Source organism: Drosophila takahashii, chromosome 2R (assembly GCF_030179915.1).
Source record: "Drosophila takahashii strain IR98-3 E-12201 chromosome 2R, DtakHiC1v2, whole genome shotgun sequence".
NCBI lineage: Eukaryota > Metazoa > Arthropoda > Insecta > Diptera > Drosophilidae > Drosophila > Drosophila takahashii.
This window is the reverse complement of record NC_091679.1, coordinates 32,648,729-32,673,700: the sequence shown is the minus strand read 5'-3', so window position 1 is coordinate 32,673,700 and position 24,972 is coordinate 32,648,729. Positions and strand designations below refer to the sequence as shown.

The following is a 24,972-nucleotide window of genomic DNA, read 5'->3' as shown; positions in this document are numbered from 1 at the left end:
CGAGTGCGTCCGTGGCGTTCTGCGTTGAGAGACGCGTCGTGTACGAGTTCTCAAACACTTATATGTAAAAAATGCCCCTCTATTTGGCCGGTTTAATTCATTTATAGTTAATACCGTTTATGCATGAGGAGAAGGTAGAGTGAGGAATGGTGGGGATTACGCCTTCGGTGCTCGAATCGGTCTTAAATCCGCGAGATAACTATCATCCTTGTTTCCCTCCACACTTTTTTTATAAAACTATACCTTTTTTTTGTTAAAACCCATAAATATTTATTCACGAATATTGGTTTTCCTTGCTTAATTTTACATTTTAACATTATTTTTTATGATTACTCGTTTAGTTATTGGCATCTGTGGAATATTTGCTTACACGATTAATTTGATATAACATATATTTTTGATTACCAGAACAGCAAAAATGGTATACATCTATTTTAATAAGATATATTGTATAGTTAGCCTCCGGTTTTTGCTTTTTAATTTTGTTCGACGAAATGGGCTGTGACTGTTTGATTTAGCATAGCTCCGATAAATTACTGTGCAGCGATTCAATTCCATCTGAAAATAACTTTTCTGATTACATAACCCAGCAAAGAACTTCTGATTCTTTGAATTCTTTGCAACAGAAAAAGGATTCTCACTGAATATGTAATTTGCAGGAAAACTATAAATGTTTTCCGTTTCGACTGAAAGCATTGCTTAAATTATGACTTCGGTTATCTACTCTTAATTATTTTTTCGCTTAAAATGCATACATTGAATAGATTTCCTGCTCTTTATACTTTATTGGTGATCATGCAGCTGGTGGGTTTTCCGGTTGATGGGCTTAATTTTGGACTATATACTCGTTTTCGGTTTACAGGGATATGAATTGCAATTGTTTGATTACTTGCTTAGTTATTTGGATTTCTATTCAAACATTTTGATCTATTCCGTTAGCATTCCAAAGTTTCATATAAAATTTGAAGCTCCTCTGTTCAATGTTTAAAGTAAACGGTTCTTATCTAATTATTTTTAATGCCCATTGAATAATTTGTTATATTTTAAAATTAAAAATATCGTGTCTGAATTGACAGTTTAAGTTTCTGTGTATTCACTTGCGACTTAAGTTAAATTTGAGCAAATTGCGGCATTACATGTGTTTTTATTCATATCTTTTCGAACAGCCGGTACGTAATTCCCTATCAATATTTATTTGATAATTCTGCTTAGTTTACGTTTTCATTTTCATTTTCATTTTACAGGTACACATCCAGTTTAACTAACAAACATGCAATATTCATGGCATTTTTTATTATTTTGTACACTTAACAAATTAAATTCCGGAAAATTTGAAAAATTCTTTAATGAATATTATTCATTGAATAAAGTTTTATAACATTTTGTACTCCTTTTGTATAGTTTATGTACACTTTTTCTTTAGTAAGAGAACTTTTAAAAACTAAATTTCCCGGCAATTAATCTGTTGAGTTCAGATATCGTTATTTGTTTGATTTAGGTTTCTAGGGTCTAGGTACATATGTATGTATTTAGGCTTGTGTCACAGCTACTGCGCTAAACAATCAACAACAACAAACTCAAATTACAACAATTTCAATTCGCATATTAATATATATTCCTGTTTCCAATTTTTCACTTACGTCTAAAGTATGTTTGACACAAATTGAAAATTACATTGAGCCGGAGCAAATAATTTATCACACATTTTCATGGGTTGAATTAAAAGTTGGGGCTTTCATTGAATGCCCCTAAATTTGTTATAATATAATATCAAAATAAACAGAAAAGCAAAACTAGTAACGCATTTTCTTCAGATTAAATCGCTTCTGAATAAGTGATGTCTTTAATTATCCCAACTAACTACAGGTACAAACACATATAAATATTTACGAATATTATATTTGTTTCTATTCTTGTATATTTTAATATATTTATATAATTTATTTTCAACATGAATACACAACAATGGTTATATAAATTCTAGAAATGTACTTGTAATTATTGTTTTTTTCTGGTTTTCTTGTGAGCATTTTTTCTCCTTATTTGGCTTAGTTTCAATCTACTCCACATACATAAAACACATCTAAATACGTTGCCTTAACTATACAAATGCACACAAATAGGGATTTGATGCAACTTGATTAACATTTAGGTACATGAGTCTCTCGTTAGCACAGAAAACATAGAGTACGGTGAGCACATAGATACATTTTACATTTACAGATTGGGGTTTGCGTTTTCCGGGTGATGTATACTGGCTCTATAAACAAATGTACGCACTTATAAAACGGAAAAATACCTCCGCTCTCCGGTGTTCTTGCCCTCCAAAGTAGTCTTAAGAATATTTGCAGTAAAAAAACCAATCAAATGATCTGTCATTTGTATAAATTGATTAGTTGTAACCTTTGTATATTTGTATATAAATTTATATATTTTTAAAACTCAACGTTTTCCATTGCACTTTCAACATTGCTCTCGAATTACTTGGCGCCAAATCGAATGGGCCTCCAAGGGGATATACACATAAAACTAAACAAACACCAGGAATCCTGTCCTAAATCCTACGTTAACTTGTTCGGTAATTACAATCGAGTCTTTCCGCCATCATTTGAAATAAGGTACTAAGGAACAGCTATCCCACAGTGATGACTGATAAATAGGTACTTTCGCATAGGAAACATGAAGGTTCGATCTCCCATCTCTCTCTCGCGCCCTGACAATCCAAATTAGGTATCTATAAAATATTTGATTTTAGCTTGTGTCCGTTAACATAATTGCCTAATTAAACCCCTTACATTTACAGTTTAAGTGGGTGGCTTAGCTCGTTAGATACACATACATATACTTATAAAAATAGTTTTCGATATTGGGAACAACGCGTTGACCCTTTCTCCTTTGACCTAAATAGATCCTACATGGGGTGGGATCCTAGGTCTTATTACTTCTTAGTTGCTGTTGCTGATGCATTGCCTTTCGTTTTGGCCTGGCTGCCCGATGTTGCTGCCTTCTTGCTGCTGCTGCTTCCTGTTGCTGTTGCAGTCGCTCCTGGTTTTGTAGATGTTGCAGCCTTAGTGGGGCTGGTTGAGCCTGGCTTAATGGCTTTCACTGTTGACTTTGTAGGGCTGGTATCGCTTGGTTTTGTTTTGCCACCTTTCGCCGACTTTGCTGACATGGTGCTGCTGGCCGCGCCCTTTGCGGTCGATGGATTATCTGCCGATGTTGCTACCTTGCCACTGGTCGAAGTGGTGTGTTCGATTGGCTTTGTGTTCGAGGCAGTTTTAGCAGATGTTGCAGTGGCCGCCTGCGTCTTTGATGCTGCTGCTGCTGCCTGCTTTTGGTTAACTGCTGGCTGTCCAATTGCTGTGATATTTATTGCTGCTGTCGAGCCTCCTGCACTCGGTGTGACTTTGCCGTTTGTCACAGCAACACTAACTGTTGCTGTTGTCCCAGTGGCGGTTGCTGGTTGTTTGCCATCCGACTTAAAAGTGGATAAAGGAGCCGTTGGCTTGCTGCCAGAGTCAATATTTGCCTTCGTCACCGATGCCGTTGTAGACTTGGCTGGCTGGGCAGCAGCAACTGGTGTGATTTTTACTGCTTGTGTTATTTTTACGGGAGCAATATTTGCGGTTGTCGCGTCTTTGGTTGCAGCTGCCACACCAACAGCTGATGATATTGTCGTTTTGAGTGGAGCCTTAAGGGGAGCGGTAACATTTGAGGCTGCAGCAACACTTGTTGATATTGTCGTTTTGAGTGGAACTGATTTATCCATTTGCGAAACTTTAGCTGGAGCTCCTGGAGTGGTTTTTAAACCAGCAACTGTTGCTGTTGTAAGTGCAACATTAGCTGGTGGCGTTGTTTTGATGGCAGCAACAGTACTTGATGATATTGTCGTATTAAGTGGAGTCTTGACAGCAGCTATTGTTGTTTTTCCATTCGTCGCAGCAGCAGAAACTGTTGCTCCTAAAGTTGTTGGTGCCACACTGACTGGTGACGATGATTTGATGACAACAGTCGTGTTGCTAGTTGCCGGCGTACCTGCAATAGTTGTTGCTACTATCGCCGAATTGACCTTCATCGGATTCTTTTCCCCGCCGCCCGCAAAGGTGGACATTGTGGTGCACTCACGTCCGCTGTTCTGGGTTCCTGCAGCCAGGACTTTTGTGGTGGCCGATTTGTTATCCTTTTCAGCCGGAATAAGCGGCTGCTTGCTGGGACTAATTTCGGTTGTTGGCGACTTGTGAGTGCCACCGTTCTTGGCACTTGTCTGCAGATTGCTGCTGCTGCCCTGTTTGCCCATTGTTTTGGCATTAATCGGTCTTGGCTTGCCCACAGTTGCCAGTGGCAGGCACTCGACATCCACATCCACGTCCAGGGTCAATTGTTTGTCCTTCTTGTGCTTCGGTGAGGCATCGGCCTCGATGAGGATCTTGGTGTTGGTCACCCCATCGTAATTCTGGCTCTGGTAACGCTCGGCATGCAGATTGACGCAGGGTCTTCCAGCCGGTCCCCACTCGGCGGTGGGCTGCAGCAGGTGCTTGATGCGCTCCCGGAAGCTGAGGTTCTTAGGCGCCCGCCAGATCTCCTGGAAGGCCACCAAAAATATTACCAGCACGGGCAGCAGACCCACGATCCAGCCCACGGCATCCGCCCACATGGGATAGACATAGTGGCCGTACTTGGCCGGCTTGTATTCCACCCAGTTGAAGAACAGAATGAACTGAAAAATATTAAATACAGTTAATAAAAGCTATATAAAACCCATAAATTAGAATGAAAACTCACCAGGAGGGTGGCTGGGGTGATATAGCGCCACATGATGCTCCAGAAAAAGTTCCAGAACCACGACCGCTTGCCAATCATGCCCTGAATGTCATTCAGGAACCGCTGAGATCCATAAATCCAGGCAATTAGAATGCACTCTGAGATGGCGATCAGCAGAACCGACCAATTGGCGGCATATTTGTCCATCAGTTGCAACCAGTACATGCCGGCCTAAGGGATAAGGGATAATATTTAGTGCCTTAGCCAGATTAGATCTCAGAAATACCCACATTAGTGGTGAAGCCCAGGCCGCCGATGTAGCCGAAAATGGCTACCGAGAGGACCACCCAGATCTTGTACTGCCTCAGGTTGGGGAACCGGTCCAAAATGGCCGTGGTCACCGTCTCCATCAGGGCAAACTGCGAGTCCAGTCCTAAGGTCAGGAGCATCACGAAGAACAGAACGGCCCACACGGGCGAGACGGGCAGTCGGGTGACCACCTCCGGATAGACAATAAAGGCCAGACCGGCGCCCTGGTCCACTACCTTCTCCACATCGACGTTCAGTTCGTGGGCCAGGAAGCCAATGATGGAGAAGATCACCAGGCCGGCGAAGAACGAGGTGGCTATGTTGCAGAAGGCCACGATGAGAGAGTCCCTTTAAGAAGATTTTGGCAAGTAAGTCTCTTGTTTTACTGGCTTTCAAAAGATTTATTAATTACTAAAGACTTCTAAACACTTGTAAGCTGATTTCAAATTCTATTGTCTGAGTTTTGCAAGCTAAAAATCCTATTTTCATCACTTTCAGAAACCCACCTGAATAATCTACTTCACTTACTTGTAGCAATTGTTGGAGAATTTGTTGTAGGACGAGAGCGTGATTAAACCTCCCCAGGCCGGGCTCAGTGCAAAGAATATCTGCACCGCAGCATCGCCCCAAACCTGGAAGACAAGAAATTAAGGCCATGTTCTATGGGCAAAAGTTCAGGAGGCAACACCTACCTGGGCATTGGCCAGCTGCTTCCAATCGGGCGTCAGATAGAAGAGAATTCCCGTGCTGGCACCCGGCAGTGTGACACCTCGCACAAAGAGTATTACCAGGACGACGTAGGGAAAGAGGGCCGTGAAGTAGACCACCTTGCCGGAGGACTGGACTCCCTTGCACAGGCAGAGGAACACAATCGCCCAGGCCAGGAAAAGGCAGGCAGCCAGTGACAGCTTAATGCTGCCCGTCTCCTCGATGCCCTTGGACAGTCCGAGCACAAAGTTGCTGCAAAACCAAAGTTCAAATCGAAAATGAGGCTTACAAGAGCAGAGGCAGTGCATATGGATAAAAAAACTAAATACCAGAGTTTAAACTTGAACAGACTTTAAAATAAGTAAGGCCTTACAATATAAAGGTGAACATTTTAAAGAAAATAAAGTCGTTGTATTTAGAGCTTAAACAAATTACATTGTTCAGATAGTATTTGTTAATATTTCAGACATTTATAAAAAGTCCATCAATAGTTACTACTATTATCTCTGCTTGTTTACTATGATTAAGTTTTTATTTTAATTTCATGTTTTCGCAAAGAATTTTTGATTAAACCATAATAAGTATATCACTATTTTGTTCTTTTATTGAGTTTTTGGTACCATGATATTTTGATAATCGACCAAGAAAGTTCCAAATCCTTTTGTTTGTTATCAAAATATAATATAACTCCCAAAGGTTAAAAAATTACAATTTTATGGATTATTCAATCCTAATCCAATCCAATTCTAGATTCCTAACCAGTTTTTATAGAACAAATCGAAAAGTGCAGAGTAATAATAATAATAAAATTAAGATACATATATGCTCCAAAATAGATACCCACTTGAAGTACTCCTCGGCGGGTGGCCGCTTCAGGGCGACGAGGGCCAATGCCGTGATGTTGTTCTCCGCCGCGGAGGTGGCATTGTGGCAGGTGCGAAGGTAGTAGGTGCCATTGGTGGCCTCGCACTGATCCGCCTGGGCGTACGAGAAGCAATCTGGAAGAGAGACTTTGGCTGTCAGCAAGTTGGATCTAGACTGCTACCCCCACTTCCGCTCAATTATGCATAAAAGGCCAAAGAGCATTTTAATATTTATGAACTATTTGTCGGTCGGGCTGTGTAACTTTATTTTCTCCGCATCCGGCAACATAATTAAAAGGACAAAGTAGCAAATCAGGAGGAGAGCACAAAAGGGGCGGCTCTGGCAAACATAAAAAGGGGTCTGCGAAAGTCCATTGGCCAAAAGGGTTGCATAAAAGGTTCTCGAAACTTGTAACTTTTGCTGAGTTGACGGGGAAGGTGGGTGAAAGGTCAATACCAGAGCAATCTGTCTTGGGTTTCTCTTTTAGTAGGGATATTCTTTTACGCTTATAAAGTACATTTCAAGAGCAATTCGGTTTGCTCTGCCCTAATGAGACCCCAGCTTTAACTAAGTGTGTTTTCCTGGAAACTTGCAATAATCGCTCCTCGCGACAAACTGTGGTTACCTGAATTGGTCCGTTTATAAAGTAAATTTCTATGTGCTCTTCCCTAATGAGACCTCAACTTTAACTAAGACCTTATGTTTTCCTAGAAGTCAGCGATAAACTGTGGTTACCTTAATTTGTTCGTTTATAAAGCACATTTCGATGTACTCCTCCCTTAATGAGACCCCAACTGGACCTTATGTTTTCCTGGGAAATCGACAACAACCGTTCCTTGTAGCCAACCAAAACTGTGTTTACCTGAATTTGCCATCAAGGTCAGAGCCAGTTCCGCAATTTCCGTCGAAATTTGCAGATCTGTCTATGACATTTGACTTATGTGTGCTGGGAGTCAGGAAAAAAGTTAGTGAGTGGCTGGGAGACTGTGTCACCGCCAACGTTTTTCACCCAAATAACCGCAAAATGACTAACTGACAGTTGAGTTGAGCTTGCATGAGGATGGGTAAGTGAAAAAAGGACTTTGCCATTGGCAGCACTCAATTATGCTAGAATTCAATGGGCTTTAAAAACATTTTCCTACCCCAATCAACGCTTGTTTATCAGTTTAACTCACCCCAAGTGAAATCCGAATAAAATCACCGTAATTATAGATGAAACTCTCTGCCAGAATTAAGGTTAAATTTCGAGCAGCACCACACGCATTTATCAGAGCAATTCATCAGCTTCATTTTTCGACGGGCAAATAAATTTGAGAACAATTTCGTGTGGCTGCCGGTCGGTTGATGGTTTTGCAAAAAAACTTCAAAGTGTTTACACGCCGTTTAATTTGCCTGTCTGCCTCTGTTTGTATTGCAATTAATTTGATTACACAAACGCACACACAGTGCGTATGTGAATCGTATGAAATGAGTTTTATTTGAAAAAGAAACGAGGACTGCCTAACAAATTCGGGCGGTCTACACATTCAAAGTAAATCCTGGCGAGTGAGAGGGAGTGTGTGTTGTGTATCCTGGTTGGAAAAGGATACACACGCCCCGACTTTCTTATCCAATTTGAGTGGCCTTAAATTTTGTGACCTTTAAGTTTGAGGGCTACTTTTGATGGAACTCGAGAACTTCAGTAATTAAAATACTTATCCTCGGACAATTATCGTGAAAGAAAGCTCATCTACGTTATTAGCCACCATAAATGTCTGGACAAATATTTACTGAAAAAATATAAACACACGAGTAAGTGAAAAGCCAAACAAAGTGCGACATTCAATCCATATCCATGGACAAACAGAGTTAAACACATTTTAATCGTGACACTAAAAGTAAACATTTGTCATCTGAAACAGACGAGGACAAAGGCGGCCAACGAGGTCAGGATGCTGCCAGCTTCGAAAGGCGAATCGAAAAGTGTCAATAAATAAAATCCTTAAGAAATTGCTTGTCTGCCTCTCGCCGTCTCTTTCACTCTCTCTTCCTCTAATACTATATACATAATATTTTCCCCAACCGTACTCAACTTTCCCTCGCTTTGTATCCCGAGAGCTTAGGGAAAAGCCTGGCCCAAGGTTGAATGTCCCACAGCCAACGATTGAGTGTCAAAAACAGTTAAGACATAATTGTTTGTCATTTTAACAATTCCAAGCTGCCGTGTTCGCTACCCAGAAGGTGAAATTTGAGAAACAGACGCGACGGGGGCTTCACAATTTTCTCAATAGCATCCATTATCGATTTCAGGGCTCCCACAAAAATAGCGGAAATGGCATCCAACCTGCGACCTCTGCCTAAGTCTGATTTAATTTCCAAGTCCCTGGCGAAGACGGTGGCTTACCTTGCCTTCCTCTCGCATGAAATCATGGGTATGTAATATGGGGGCAGAAAGGGAGGCGTTGTAAAAGCTTACTTACTAAAATCATATTGAAATAAAATCTCAGGGAAATTTAAAATAGTAGAATATGAATGACTTAGGATTCATGCGAAACTCTGAATATGATATCGTGGGGGGTTTCGCTTCTTTATCTCATGCAAAACTTTCAATGGCATTACACGATGGTCCTTGTTCCATCTAATACACACCCAGTCACTTGAGAATGTGTGTGCGTGAGTGGGCATAGTATATTGCATGTGTTGATGTCCTGACAGTGCTGTTAAGTTGCCAGCCATAAAGTAAGCTAAGAAAATATATGTAAGTAATAAAAAGCCGATCAAAGAATAAGTAAGAAGTTGTATTCCGCAGTTTTAAAGATAGGCCTAGTTTTTAAATTCCCTAAAAATATTTTCAAAAAATATACCTCCTTAAGATAATCATTCTAAGATAACTAAGAATATTTGTGTATTCGGTTTAATATTAGTTCCAACACTTGACCATTTAAGTGACTTTTTCTCGGTCGTATATTAAATTTAATATAGGCTTTGAACTTTGAAAGGGTAGTGAAATACAGAGCTTAAAGCGATTTTTAAATTTAACATGCAGAAGTTAAAAACGGCCCTAAGAAATTTAATTTATGCTGAATGCCGCCCAAAAATGTGTAAAATAAATGGCTGCCATCATTTCTGACCTACATGAAAACTTTTCCACGCTTATCCGGCCAAGAATGAAAATCCACCCGTCGTCTATTGCCAGAATCCGCAAGAGTCGGCGTTCAATGCTCGTTAAAGATTTATGTGTTTCGCGTGGCGGAACGTTTTAAAGTGTCTGTGTGTCTGTTTCCGGACAAGGAAGTCAAAAGCAGCAGAGGAAACGCCTTCCCGGGCACTCATAGGCGAGTCCTTATGAGAACACACAAACGCACAGGAGCTCTCACCTTACAATGTCAAACGAGGCACAAAAACAATTGCCTACTTCAAGGCGCCTAGGATTCCTCCATGCGTTATTGTTCCGCTCCTCCATCTTGTTTATTATTATAATTCTCAGCGAAAGTTTGTTCATACTTTTTATTGTTTGCGTGTGCGTGAAGGTTGGCAGAGAATGTGAATTTTGATGTGCCTCAGGGCCAAATGAATGATGTACTTTTGATCCCCCTGGAATTAGGTTAACTTTAACTATTCGGATATTTCAGAAGCGAACATGTAGAGTTTTTTATTTAAATTTGTTTGCAATGATTTGCAAGTTTCCCTGTAACTTTCCCTGGAAAGCTGTGTGTTTATCTTTGCTTTGGTCCCTGAATCAATTGTCTCCAGGGTCTGCTGGTTACACAACCATTTTCCCCGCCCACTATCTTGCCATTTTCTTAGCCATGTGTTTTCCCAACCGAGCCACGTGCCGCCGATGGACAAAAACAAAAACAAAGCAGGGAGAAAAAAAGAGCAAAATAAAATTCCACTTTTGACAGCTTGCAATTTGCTTAATTTATTACCCGAAAAACGTAACAAAAGATAAGAATCTGGCATCCACTGTCCCCAACTGTAGGTATTTTTTTGCCCTGAGTGTTTTGGCCTATTAATTAATTGGAGCCATCATATTATATACATATTTGTGTCCCCGGGGGATAGACTCACACTTTGTGCTCCAAGCGGGTTCGCAATTCTGCCACGGAAGCACCGGGGCAAACGAGGCGAACATGTAGAAGATGGTCCAGGCGATGATCAGGTTGTAGTAGAGCATCACTATGGCGGATACCAGGATCATGCCGGTTCCCAGTCCTCTGAAGAGCGGGCAGAACCGGCGATAAACGGCCACGGGACCCAGGGCAGCATATTGGCCGAAGGAAAGTTCCATAAACATAAGCGGAAGTCCGGCAATCACCAGCATTATGGTGAAGGGGATGAGAAAGGCTCCTGAAAGGGTTTGTATTTGCATAAAAATATAAATTAGTGTAGGAAAAATAAAATAAACGATATTTCTTAGGATCATATTATATTTGATTTTTAAAATCACTTATAAAGATGCCTAAAAATATGCAGCAATTATTTTAAAACATGAAATATGCTTACTAAGATAAATTTTAAGTATTGTGATATTTTAAATAGCATATTTTTCACTCTAGATAAATATTATTTTATTAACTGTCAGGCTACCAACCTCCTCCGTTGTTGTAGCACAGGTAGGGAAAGCGCCACACATTTCCCAGGCCCACTGAATATCCCAGAAGAGATAGTAGGAAGTCGAAGCGACCCGTCCAGGTGCCACGTTCATGCTCCGATTCTCCAGCACCGCCGGCTCCTTGTCCCGATGCATCCAGTTGAATTAGTGCGGTTCCGGAGGCACAGCCAGTGATTGCCGTCGAGGGACAGACGACGCCTCCTCCTCCACCTCCACCGCCAGCTCCAGATTTACTGCTCTGGCCCATTTTGGTGGCAGTTCTGTGGAAAATGCAAATATTCAAATTTATAAGATAGTTCTTACAGGTGACAACCATTTGGCCAACTGCCAATTTTCACAGCTGGCCAAGAGCTTTTAATTAATGCTATGTAGCATACTGATGGATTATATTGACCTCGATGCCGGCTAAATGGAAACAATAAGGAAAGGTCAAGTGACAAAATCTGCATTTATATTAAATAGGCATTCCAGCAAATGTGTGAAAATAACTTTAAATGCATATTTAAAAGCAAGAATAAATTGGAAATGCTCACATAAATTCCCGACTAATAGGCTAATTAGTTGGAATAGGTTTATATGAGCCACAAATCCAATGGCTTCACTTAATTTCTCCCGGAAAATAGGATACATGTTGAATTTTATATATTCTAGCGATTTTTTATTAGTTTTCAAGGCCACTCCATTCAGTAATATTTGCAATTTCTATTTACGTTTACGTGAGGCCCAGGGTCCTATAGGTACTTTTAATGTTTTTTTTGGTCAACGCTTTTGCAGTTTTTCTACCGGCAATATTTGCACTTTTTATCGATTTTGTTTAAAGCTTTTTTTGATGTCGATTACAGATTTAGTTTGTTGCATATATTGCATTTGCCTTTTCTCATTTTCTCTCCGCTGGCTTAAATAAAATAAAGTGGAGGGGTTTTTGCATTTTATTTTATAACATACTTTAGTATGTATGATTCCCACACGCTAACAGGTTTACTAAATATTCCAATTAAGAAATTGATACAGAAACAATTGCAGCTTTAAAAGTTTTGGTCTGAAAAAATGTATGGAAAATTACTTAATTAACTTATGGGTGTGAATATTTGTATTTTTTATTGAAACAGGAAATTACGTGTAAAATATATATTACATTTCAAACTTAATTAGCATTCTCTAATTAGGTAAATTGTGAAAAATGTTTTTTTTATAAGTGGAGTGAAATAAAAGATAAATATTATTGACAATTTTATTAAATATATAAATTACTTCATTAGTTGAACTATAATTCATAAAATTTAGTTGATTCAAGTCAAGACTTTAAGTTAAACCAGAAAAAAGTTACCAAGAAAAAAATAATGTTTTATCGACTTAAGCCAGCTAATTTAAACTTGAGCCAAGTGCAATGGATTAAGTACCTGCAGGCACCCTTTCTAATTTCCGCTTCTTTAATTAAATACATAGACAGTACTGGTTTTTTTTAGACGGTGCCAACTTTTGCGCCGAGGATAAATGAGTACTCAAGAAAATGACGCGCCGTCAATGGCACTTGATGCTGGGCGCACTCACATTTGTTCACACTCACCCACACTTACAGCCACCCCACCCTATACATGTGTATACTATATAGTCCAACTGCCACACTTTCTGTAGTGGCCATAACATCGTGTGATGGGATATGTGATGAGATGTGAGAGGATTTTCCTGCTTTTCCCCACTGCTTGAGTGTTTTTTTGCCTGGTCACGTTTTTTGTGACATTTTCTTGGCCGAGATGGCGTTGTTTTTTTCATGGCAATTTGTTGACAGCCTCGTAATTAGGCAGTCAAATGTGTATTTAACCAAGTGAGTGTGCCAATGATGCTGTTAAAGTGCCAACGATGATCTCAGATCTCATATCTCAGTGAACCTGTGAAAATGGTTTAAATCGTGGAAAAGACGAGGGAATTTAATCTCCAAGTGGTGAACGCCACAAGGAAAGAGGGGGGAAAACCACAATACCCAATTCCCATTGCCATTTTCAAACAAGGTTGCTCTGCTCCTGCCCTGAATTTTTCATTCTCCCTTTTCTGCGGTCCAGCATTCCGCCTGCAACTATTTCAACCCATTCGCATCCGCAATGCCCGTGGCATTTGCTTAGTAAATAGTTCCAAATGATTCCTCCTGGCCGAAGAATGCGATTCAGCGGCGACAAACAGAAAAAAAACCGAACAAAACAGAAAGGCAAACAAACAAACAGGCGGAGAACTAACTGCAGTACAAATAAACATTTAGCTTTGTGCGAACTTTTTGGAATATTGGCGAAACACAACCGGCTGACAATGAAAAGCGAGAGGTGGCAGGCGGAAGCACTAAAGTTTCCATTGAAAAGGCGTGAAAAGTGCTAGGAAACTTTACCGTCGCTTCGGTCAGGTGAAAACGAAAGCGTTTTGGCGCCCAGAGAAAATCTTTACTATATTTAAAACGGCCGATATTCAAGCAGTCCGACAATTCGAAACACGTGAGTATGCAGCCAAAAAAATAAAATTAATATAATAATAATAAATTTAATAATTTTAACATTGAGTAATTAGAAATTTAATTGGAAGTTTGGTTTTTTTTTCGTTAAAATTAGGTAAGAGAGAAATCAACGTAGGGACCAAAATTACTTCTTAATTAAAATTTTATATTCTAGAAGACTTATTTTGTTATAGTTGCAAATATGTCCAAGGAATTCGCCCGGAATTTTTATTATAATTTTTATCGGTGTACGAGAGAACTGCACAAACAGTTGGAATTTCGGTTCGGTAAATATATGGGTTGGGTGCTGGTGTAGTTTCCCAACTGAAAAGCAAACTTTGACCAACTTACTGTTCAAATTTACGTACGTATGTGACTTGATAGGAGAAACACCCCTAGTTTAGTGCTTTTTGAGTGGAGTTATTTGCGAAATTGAAAGGCGAATGCTTGGTCAATAGATTGTGCTGATGTTTGAGTTCACAGTTGATTACATTTAACTAAACTTTTAATTGAACGAAATGAATAAACACTCACAAATATTAGAGGTGATATTTATTTATAACAAATAGTTATTTTTTTGAGCTTTTTGTTTTATTTGCAAAAATATTTTCAATGTTAATATGGCAAGTACCAAATGAATATTTATTTGTCATTTAGGTTGATAATTCCTGAAATATTATGAACTATTTTTAAAAATACCGAGCAGTTATTATTGATGACCCCGTGTTTTTTTTTTTCTTTTAAGCAATCTTTGACATCTTTTCTATGTCGGCTATGCAAAGCTGATTTTTAAGCAAACACAGAAACGCCCTTTAATAAATTTATTAATTTATACATAAACGGTTTGGCCACGTGTAGTATCAAAAAAAAATTCTAATAAAATGAGAGTTAAACTCTTTTCCTACATTCCACCCCTAATCCCTCCAACTACCCCTCTTTCCCACTTGTTATTTCTCTTGTTTATGTTTGGTGAATTCGAGTGTGAAAATGTTTTCGAGCTTCTGCCGTCGCTCGCTTGTTTACGCCTGATGAGAGCGAAGGGGCGGCGGTGGGTGAGTTGCATTTAACGACCTTGGGAATCTGCATTTCATAATTTTCCCTTTTTTGACATTTTTATGCGAAAGTTAAATTTTCCTGAGCCGGGACCCCAAGGCGAGACAAGGGACCTTCGTCATAGTCATCATGGTAATCATCATTGCCGCCCCATCTGTATTTTCTGTTGTTGCACAAGTCACGGCAATTACGAAGGGGCAAGCTCAGGGCACTTGAACTTGAACCCACGAAGGCTGCCCACAAGCGGCAAACAAAGCGAGTGGCGACCTTCGCCCCTCGGGTGAAAGTGGGTGGATTAGGTTTACGAGAATGGGTGGGCCCCAGGATAGGCCCAGCAAGCACTGCGGGAAAAATATTGTACTTAAATGTACAATACAAAGTCAGCACAACAAGCGCTTGTAAAAAAAATTGGGTGTTAAAATACCAAAAAAGACCTTAAATCTAATGTTTTTAAATAATAAACGATTAACCAATTTTTTAACAACTTTAATTGGCTAAAATATATTTATTTTTCTTTGTAAAGTGGTTATATTTGAGCACATCGTCATGGAAAACTAATAATCTACATAGATTGATGACCTAACACTTTGTCCATTTTTTTGGGTTTCAAATAGTTAAAATTCGGTTGCATAACTGCTTTGGGCATTCGTACAACCGAATTGGGATGATGAATGTCTGAGCGATGGACATGAAAGCCTTGAATAATTATGCAGTAACAAGTGTTGCCTCTTGGAAAAGTGGATGCAAATGAAACCATCGGAAGGAACAAAAAGAGCAGATGCTGCTGGCCCCTTTGTCCGTAGTCGGTCGTTGTCGCTGTTCAATGAATTATTGGTGCTATTTCAAGTGCAATATCGATTATTCAGTTTTGCGGGAGCTGTAGCTACAGCTATAGCTACATACATACATATATGTGACCATCGGCAGAGGCCAATGCACACGCATACAAATTTATCTGGATGCAACGAAGTTGCCTCCATTCCAATGCTTCCCTCGGAAAATGCTTGTGGAAAACAGATTTTCTCCTGCTCCTCGACTCACCTCAGCTCAGCTCAGCTGTGGGTCCTTCGGCTTGCCTCCCTTGGGGTCCTGTACCCCGCATTAAATATTCATCTACTTCGTCATCGTCTGGCGTCCTTCGCTGTCATCGTCCTGGTAATCGCAAATTCAGCGCTAAATCACAATCAAAATGCGCGTAAAGTGGCATTTCAAGTGATTCTCCTCTTTTTTTTATGAATTTCAAATTGCAAATCATTTTGTTGATTAAATTGTTGAAAATGGCAGAGTAAATTTGTATTGCTTGGGGCCACACTTTCTTCGATAGACGGCTAGTACTCAGAGCTTAGGGAAATCAAATACGTGGACTCTAAAAGTAGTGCAGTTTTTCCAGACACTAATTGAACTGAATTTTTAAATATTTTAAGTGGATAACAGGCCGGGTTATATGATGTCAAACGAAATTACCATATAATACAACACCAAAAAAAAAATCTTTGAAACAAAATATTAATTTTGCTCTATTGAATACTTAATATAAAATAAATAATACTGAGGATAAAATGTATATTATTATATAGTAGATTAATGTCACTTTTTTTACTACATCTAGTATATTTTTAACAAACCCTGTAGTACTATAACAGCCACTAGTCACGACTTTAATAATTAAGGGTACACAATTTCTCTATTAGGCTATTTTTAAATTAAATTGCCCTCTTTATCGATTGAAAAATACGCCAACTAAAAGCGTTTGCGTTTTTAGTTGCCTTAAGGACGTCGTTTGCCATTCAGTTTTGAATTTCGAATAGCTGAGTGGAAAAATTAATGCATGAGAGTGAGGCGTGTGAAATATGAATAAACAAGGACGGAGAGAGACATCTGGCTGTTAAGTGAATTATGTCTGCAAATGATTTTTTCTTGTTACCCAGTTTTCGCAGAATTTTCCGTTTTTCCTTTTGCACCTGCACCACCTTTGCATACATTTTCATGGTTTTGAGTGCAGCCGAGTGCCGAGTGTGTTGTGTATGCCGTATGCCTTGTTTTGTTTTTACTTTAAATTTGCAATTTAAATGTAATTTCTCAGGGCAAATGGGTTACTTTTTATTTGGTTTATGACAAATGCACACCCAGGCAAAGTACACAGATTTAATGCTTTCAGACAAGTGGGTGGAATATTGCCGAGGAGGCAAAGTGGGCGGTGGGCAACCATGAAGGGTACGTGCTCGTGTATTAAGTGAGGACATATTGGCAATCCTCGAGTGTTTTTTTTTCCGAAAATGTTCAAGGGTGCCATGGAATCATGTATTCGAAAATGGTATTCTCGATATAATATGATATGATATCATATCATATCCGATATCAGAATCTATTTTGAATTCCAAAATTCATTTAATTTTTAATCCGAGTGGGGGAGCCCCCTTTTGGATCCGAGCATGTTCTGAATCCCAAATAAGTGATGTAATATTTCCATTTTCCGTGGATGTAAAGAGAGTGGCGGGGGAATGGGTAAAATAAGCTTTATACCGATTAGCACTTGCAAAATTTTCATTTGTTATTGTTCCACGGCGATGTCGCCATCTGCTTGCAGCTGTTTTCCCTTCGTTTGTTTTCCCACTTTCGAGTTGTTTATTGCTTGCTGGAAAGCGGAAGAAACCATTAACAAAATGTCTTTTGCGTGGGGCACTCGATGCATTTCTGTCATTGTGGCACTTTTCATTTTATTGGACCAATATGATTGCAATGAGATGTTAAATAAAAGTCAGGATTCCATGTTTGCTGACGCTCAGATAAGAATCCTTCTAATGACTCTTCTGTGTATTGTCGTCCTGATTGTTTTGGGCTTCCTGGGTGAGTCTTCAAGTTAACCATCGTTCTGATCAACTCACACAGCGGATATCTCCGGTATCTTTTGGTTGTCAGGATGTATCTGTTGCTTTTGCCGGATCTCAAAGGCTGTGGAATTGACAGCTGATAGCCTCGATGTCTACGCTCCGCGAACCCAGAGCATCGTGTGGCCCACTTTGCCTCAGGAGACGGCCCGCGTCCTCGAGATGACCTTCCTGCACACGACCAAGGTCAACTGTCTCTGTCACAACTGTCGCATCGCCAGGAATTCACTGTGTTCCGAAAACTGTGGGGTCATCGCACAATGTGCATAGAAATCGTATAACAATCAACTAGATCGTAGAAAGACACACTTTACTGCCTTTATTGTAAGAGACATTTTAGTTAAATACTTTAGATGGTAAAATGTAAGTTAATACTTTTTTATTATTATTAATTGTAATAAAACTGAATTATTCTTAAGATCTTTGTTCGAAAAAGAATAGCAAATGATTATGGAAATAACGTAACTGGTATTTTAACCAGAGGTATTTATATTCAATACAAGATCAACCGACTTTATTCTAGCCCACAAACAGCTGTTCTGTTTATATGTCCCAGTTGTGCTGGAACGTTCTAAGTTTGTTCAGTTGCATTGAAACAATTGGCGGAAAACCATGAGACTGACCGGCCCGGTAAACATGACCAGGTGGATGTTGCTACTGGTCACCTCGATAACCTTTGCTCACCTGGTTAAAGCTGATGAAAACTGTACGGGTAGGTGTAAATTGAAATGCTCCTGTGGGTCGTTTGATAATTTTTTTTAAATTGGTATTTCTATGCATTCCCGGAAAGGTTTGGATTGGCTCGATGAAACGCAGCTGCTGCAAATGCGCGGGAATAATGACAAAAACAATACTCTCGAGAATTTCAGGGATCTGTACTTGTATGCTAATCTTGGGAACAATGAACAATTGGAATTTCCTAGTAAAGATCTAAGGCAATATGGTCGCATTGTCTGTATGGTTATCCTATTACACATTGGCACTATAAGCATGACCAGGTTGCTGCTGGTCACGATAGCCCTTGACCCTTTGGTCAAAGCCGATGAAAACTTTACGGGTAAGTGCACATTGCCATATGATTATTGTTGTTCTATTCGTTTTTCTATGCATTCCGGAAAGATTTTTACTGGCCCAATGAAACGCAGCTCTGGAACGATAGCGAAAACACTAATGGACAGAATTCCACTGAATTATATTTGGATACGCTGGTAGATTCCTCTACTGTTGGCCAGTCCTTTGCCAATACGACCAACAATGGACAAATTGAAACTTCAAGTAAAAATATTGGGCCACATAGGCACTATGCTCGCTTTGTCTTCATGGTTCTCCTGCTACACATTGCCGTAGTGGGAGTCGGTAAGTCAACTTAGTTTTGATTAATCTTTTCGAATTTCATCAAATTCAGACTGAAAATTGGTCTGAAACTTGTGCTAAAAAAGAAAATACTTATATAAATACGAATAGAAATTAGGACACTTTCTAGAAATTATCGATCTTATACGCCTTTCCTCTAAACAAAAATTAGGGATCACCATCTACAGCTGTGTGTACTGCAAATTCAGGACCCTAAAGAGGCGCTCAAGGAGGGAGGCGCAACGGCGCCTGCAAATGACGAACCTGCGGACAGAGCACATTCCCAATTCGCGTGATTGCCCCTGCCACGGATGCATTTTGGCCAGGGAAATGCTGCAGGGTTTGATCATGCAGCAGTTGCAGGAATTGGCGGAATGCTAACATGGATGCTTATCTAGGGCAGAGTTTTTTGACGACATCGATTCAACTGCAAGCGAGCAGATATTAGGAATTCAACTGCACTCTTATGGACCACACTCACAAAAAAAATAGTACAATTTATGTTATTTTTGGATAATATTTAAAATCGTGTTGTGAACTTTTGTAACAAAAATATTTATTTATTTTTAAAAACAGCAACATGAATTCAAATGTAAGTCAATCATTAAAAAATACAATACTATTTTTAATTTTTTTACGTTTACTTCTGAAATTGCATATCTTTAATTTTACAAAGTAATATCCCAATCTCTGTTATTTTCTCAATGAGTTTACGTAGTCTGATTTGATTCTCATGTGTTGCATAAGAGCACTATTTCCTTGAAGGAGCCCTTCGCTTAAATGGACACAAACGCCAATGTAAGCCGCAAACAATTAAGACAGTCGGCCCTTCACATGCACATCCGTATCACTACTTACATCAACGTCCATGGATATTGGCAGTTGCATTGTCAGGGAAATGCAACAACATCTGCGGCGAAGAGATAGTGAGTGAATGGAGCGGGAAGTGTCGGGTTGGGAAAGCTCTTGCTGACATGCACAGGCAGTTTAACAGCTTATTGCTGTAGTCGTGGCTAGCTTTTCTCGGCCCCCTCTCCCATAACACCTTCAGTTTGCTCCTTTCAAAGGTCAGAGTTCATAGCATTTACTGTCGCCGCACATCTAGTTAATCCCGCACGTTTGAATTAATAAATACAGGAACAATGACTTTAACTTTTGCCCCTTTACTAGGCTAGCTATTGAAATGCAGAATCTTTGTTAAAACAGGTATAGAAAAAGTATTAGCTTTATATGACCTGAATATAAACTAAACTCAACATTTAAAAAATATATCAGATTTTCTTGTGCAGCACTTCAGCTCAAAGAATTCACGGGACCTCCGGTAACATTATCAATTTACCACTTGAGCCCTCAACAAGTTTCCCGGCCGATAAGTCAACAGATCCACCACATTGCGTATACGCCGGGGCTGACACAATACACAGGCAAATCCAGCCATCCATCAGAAAACGGCTTTAAGTCTAATGCACTGGATACCACTATGTCAGCGATCATTTTTTTTAGCCAGCTCGCTGAAGTTTTTATTGTTATTTGATTGCGAATTAAATGTACATACATACGAACACAAAAGAAAAGTGCTCGAAGCCAAGCGTATAAAATAACAAATAGCGAGGAAAACGCCAAATAGCACAGAAAAAAGCCCAAAATGCTGGAAAACTGAGTCTGAGCCCTGGCAAACACGCACAAAACACGGACAGGCCAATGCCAAAAGCCCGAACGCGAAGGAAACAACGCACGTTCATGCCGAACAGGAAGGAAGGCACAAGGCACACAGGAAAAGGAACAAAAAGCGACACAAGGATGGGAGAAGGAGGAGGGGGAGGGGGCGGAAGGACCCTAGCAGAGGAAGAAAAGCGCGCGCCAAGGGCAAGGATGCTAAGGTAGCGAGAACAACGAAAACAGCCACAGCAATAACTATAACAAAAGCCACGGCAACTACAGGTGAATTCCCTCAACCAGAACTAGGATTCACGAAATAAAAAAGGTAAAAGACGGTATAATAATTTTCTAAAATGATAATGGATTTTTGAAAATTTTTTGAATTGAAAAATAAATCTAGATGTTTGCCATTTAATAGAATTCACAAAGACGCTGTTGCTTAATAACACCAAAAGTTAATTTAATAACCTTAATTTATTTATTGATTTTGTTTCTGATATTTTCTGCTGGAATCTTCAAACTAATATGTTTATGACAAGGTAGAATTCCAAAAACTGCGAAAAACTAAGAGTAAAATAAAGATTTAATCTTAAAAATTTATTTAAAAATTAATTTGGGTATCGAAAAAATAGGATTTTTTGATACAATAATAATAATACCAATAATTATAATAAAATTATCTTCATAACATTTTAAAATAATATTAACCTAATCTAATCTCTTCAAAAGATCATTTATAGTATAATCTATATTACATTGAAACTAGGGATACACCCCTTATAGAAGCTCGACTGTATAAGAACGAAAAAACTCCAATAACAATGAGGCAAGAAAGCAAAGAAAAAATCCTCAGAAAGGGGCAGAGAAAACTAAGGGCGAAGGAGAGAAAGGGTAGTAGAAGGCAGTAAAAAGTTATCGGGACTCGTGCTGAAGATGCTGCAAGGAGGCCGGGGAAATGGGTGGGGAGATGAACGAGGGACCTCAGCGGGTGGAAGCTGGAATTAATTTTGCGTTCATCCACGCTTGGCTTGAGCAGAGGGCCGGGCAGTGGGATGGGAAGGTCTACGGCTGGAGGCACCACTCTTGGCCAACTTGTGGCAAATATTTGCTCAGCCCGAAGTATCCATTCGGCCCGGAATTGGATGCACCTGATGCCCAGCCAAGCGATTGCATTTGGGAGCGACGGGGAGTGGGCTTACGACATGTACATGCAAATTTATTGAAGAAAATTCCACGATAATGAAAATTACGGTTCCAATCCGGTTTCAATTTTAGCTCAATCTAGGCATAAATTGTGGGCATCATTAAGTAGGTGCCCAAGCAGCAATTCACGTTATACGCACAAGACTTTCCAAGTAAAAAGGACATTTAATCATTTCATATATTTCCGAGAAAGGTTTAATTTCAGAATGAGGATTTCTGGAATTTCCATTCCAACGCTTGTTAAATAAATAAAATGGTTAGAAATTTCTCGGTAAACTTATTTGGCTCAATTTGCTGATTACCAAAATATGATTTCCAAGTAAGCTGAGTTTCAAGAATTAATTAAATAATGCCACCTTTTAACACGTTTATTAGCTAATATTAGCTTCCTAAGGTTCCCTTATCAGCAATTTTGAGAACCTACAATAAGTACGTTTAAACTAAAAACGGCACTTAATTACTTAAAAGTTTGCTTCACTGTGGACTTGAGCTGGATGGATTTCAATTTAAGTCTTGTTGCCAAATCCGGGAAAAGTTTCGCCTCAACCCCAAGGCTTCACTGCCACTCATAGTTTTCCTCCGAAAAAGTATGCTATGGAAAAATGCATTATCAGCGAGTTTTCATGGCCATTTCCTCTGAAGGGAAATCTGATCGTCTGATGGATTTCGGTCTGCAATGCAGGAGCAGACAGGATAACAGGTCGTTAGAATGTCGGGATGTCAGAACGGCCAGTAATTAGGCTACATTAACGGCGAATTAACCAGACAATGCAGTTATCCTGCGCGCAGGATGTTCATGTTACGGGATGCCGCCTAATTGGGCCTGCCAACGGGTCCTGTGGGACCTTGGTTCAGGCTTCGGCTTTAATTGTTTTAAATATTTACTGCCAGGCCTCGAAGGACACTCCCACCAACACACACAGACGCACACCGAGCACACACACAGACAAATACAAATACATGCGTACACTACGCGGGACTTACACAATTAAGAATTTACAATGGGTTTTCCTCTGCCTTCTTCACTTTTCAGCACTTTTGCGAGGATCTTTCTTTTTAGTATTTTTCCAGAACAGATGCCTTTAACCGAAAGTCACACAGTATATTATCTTTTAGCCAGTATCTCTAGTGTTGTTGTTTTGCCTACTCCCGTGAGTGGATCGAAATTTACGGACGCATGGAGCGTCCAATTTGGCGGACAATTTAAAAGCAACTGAAAGTGAAACGGAAGCAGAGCCAGGAAAATCCCGCTGAAAAGCGAATGCGAGTGCGGGTGCGAATTGCGAAGAGTCCGATGTGAAAAGCGAGAGAGAAAAGCCAACGCTTTTCTTTTCGGCATCGTGGAAAGCTCAGCCGTCGAAGCTCTGCCCACGCTCACTTGCCATAAAAGTTTATGGCAGCTGCTGGGCGCTGCTTTTGATTTGCAATTTGATTTACGGCATATTGGAAAGGGAAAATGGGGATCCTGGCGAAAAAAGGCGGTGGTGGTGGTAATTTATTTACGCCACTGTGCAAAAATTTAACGGAAAGTGAGAGGAAGGTCTAGGTAAATTTGTTACCTAATTAATTAATTTCATATAATAAATAAATAAAATAATAAATAAGTCAAGCTCATTATTTACAAAAACTGTTTTTTTTGCAAATATTTTATTATTAATTTTTAAGCCATATTGAAAAAGATTTTTTGAAGAAAAGGTTTCAACCCAGTTTTCACCTAAACAATTACTTTACTTTAAATAAATAAAAAATGTAAAGATAAATTCTTTTGCTTAGCATTTTTTCCAGTGATTCGCTTTCAGTGCATCCGCGAGCTTTTGATTCTTTTTGTGGGTGGTTCGGGGCAGTTAGTGAGCAGTGAATATGTCCTTGAACAATAACTCACTTAATTATCCATTTGCATGCGGCTGCATGTGGGTGTGCTGGTCTGTTGTAAGCGCGGGCTCCGATGAACAATGTGCAGATAGCCAATTAAAATGCGAATTATAATGCAATTGAATGGTTGACAAAATCATAATTCGATTTTAAAAAGGTTGCAATTTGACAATTTTAATTGGGAGACAGAAGGGCTTTTAAGGAAACAATTTAGTTGGCTCTCATTTGCCGCCTGTTTACCTTGTGAGCATCCCTGCTATCGGTCGATAGTTTTCCTCTGATTCGGCTTTTCTTCACCCCCGAAAAGGGGGATAGATCCAATACAACCACATTGAACTGTTAGCCAACCTTCAGGAAAAAAGCTGCCTCGACCTAGACACTGAAACACTGGAGCATTAAAATGGGAGAAAAATCAACGAGAGAAAGAGAGAGCGATTTTCCGACGCTCCGGGCGATACATTGGTTTACGCAAGTGTTTGAGCTTAGCGAAAGGAAACGGAAATGGGAGTGGAAGTGGAAGTGAAAGTGGGCGGGGATAGCGCTTCAGCGGCAACGGGGCGTATGAATGTCGAACAAACGTAAGCCGCTTACGAAAGCTCTCGGAAAAATGGAAATAACAAAGTTTTAAACAGTTTCGTTCCTGGATAGTTTTCACGCAATTTTTGCACCGTTTCCATGTCTCCAACACTCAAAAAATTATTTTTTCTTAAATATAGAAAAAAAAAATTTTTCTGTGCTTCAATAATATATTCTAAAAAGAGGAAAAATTTTCTAATCTTCAGAAAAATTTTCTAATCTTCAAAAAAATTCTGAATTGAACGAGTTTTTTTAGAAAATATTTTCTGAAATACAGAAAAATCAATTTTTTTCTAAATTATAAGGTTTATTTTTCTAATCATCCTTTCTTTTTTTGAGGGTTAAAATCGCCATTGATTTTAGAAAAAAAAAGACTAAACTTTTCTAAAACTAAAAAAAAATTGCCATTAAAATTATAAATATTTCTACATAATAGAAATATTGTTTTTCTAATAACAGAAAAATTTTTTGAAGATTTTTCTAACATTTTGAAAAAAATGTGTGATATTAAGAAATATTTTTCTAGAAAATAAAAAATTTAACCGTATTTGATCGATTTCCTTTCTTATAGACTTTTTAGAAAAGTTTTTTTTAGCCTAAGAAAAAATCGTTATTAATCGAAGAAAATTTCCGGGATTGGTAGCCTAGGGGTC

The 24,972-nt window shown here is 39.3% G+C and overlaps 2 protein-coding genes across 2 annotated transcripts; one reads left to right on the top strand and one right to left on the bottom strand.

The window, feature by feature from the left end:
- Positions 1-445: 445 nt before the first annotated feature.
- On the bottom strand, positions 446-23,059 carry GlyT (Glycine transporter). Its single transcript, XM_044395847.2, has 9 exons — positions 22,856-23,059; positions 11,216-11,496; positions 10,693-10,971; positions 6,623-6,776; positions 5,763-6,030; positions 5,599-5,702; positions 5,052-5,418; positions 4,783-4,992; positions 446-4,717 (listed from the first exon to the last, which is right to left on the bottom strand). The coding sequence occupies exons 2-9, from the start codon at positions 11,481-11,483 to the stop codon at positions 2,939-2,941; spliced, it is 3,429 nt and encodes a 1,142-aa protein (XP_044251782.1). The 5' UTR covers positions 11,484-11,496; positions 22,856-23,059; the 3' UTR covers positions 446-2,938.
- On the top strand, positions 13,528-19,606 carry LOC108060645 (uncharacterized). Its single transcript, XM_070212656.1, has 5 exons — positions 13,528-13,716; positions 18,180-18,368; positions 18,447-18,713; positions 18,776-19,012; positions 19,182-19,606. The coding sequence occupies exons 2-5, from the start codon at positions 18,269-18,271 to the stop codon at positions 19,388-19,390; spliced, it is 813 nt and encodes a 270-aa protein (XP_070068757.1). The 5' UTR covers positions 13,528-13,716; positions 18,180-18,268; the 3' UTR covers positions 19,391-19,606.
- Positions 23,060-24,972: the final 1,913 nt, after the last annotated feature.

Excerpts from the sequence above, each read along its gene's own strand:
- GlyT (XM_044395847.2), bottom strand. The coding sequence starts at position 11,483 with ATGGGCCAGAGCAGTAAATCTGGAGCTGGCGGTGGAGGTGGAGGAGGA. Across the intron at positions 5,419-5,598 it reads TTCTCCAACAATTGCTACAA|GGACTCTCTCATCGTGGCCT; the intron begins GTAAGTGAAGTA and ends ATCTTCTTAAAG. Across the intron at positions 4,718-4,782 it reads TCACCCCAGCCACCCTCCTG|TTCATTCTGTTCTTCAACTG; the intron begins GTGAGTTTTCAT and ends AATATTTTTCAG.
- LOC108060645 (XM_070212656.1), top strand. The coding sequence starts at position 18,269 with ATGAGACTGACCGGCCCGGTAAACATGACCAGGTGGATGTTGCTACTG. Across the intron at positions 18,369-18,446 it reads AGCTGATGAAAACTGTACGG|GTTTGGATTGGCTCGATGAA; the intron begins GTAGGTGTAAAT and ends ATTCCCGGAAAG. Across the intron at positions 18,714-18,775 it reads AGCCGATGAAAACTTTACGG|ATTTTTACTGGCCCAATGAA; the intron begins GTAAGTGCACAT and ends CATTCCGGAAAG.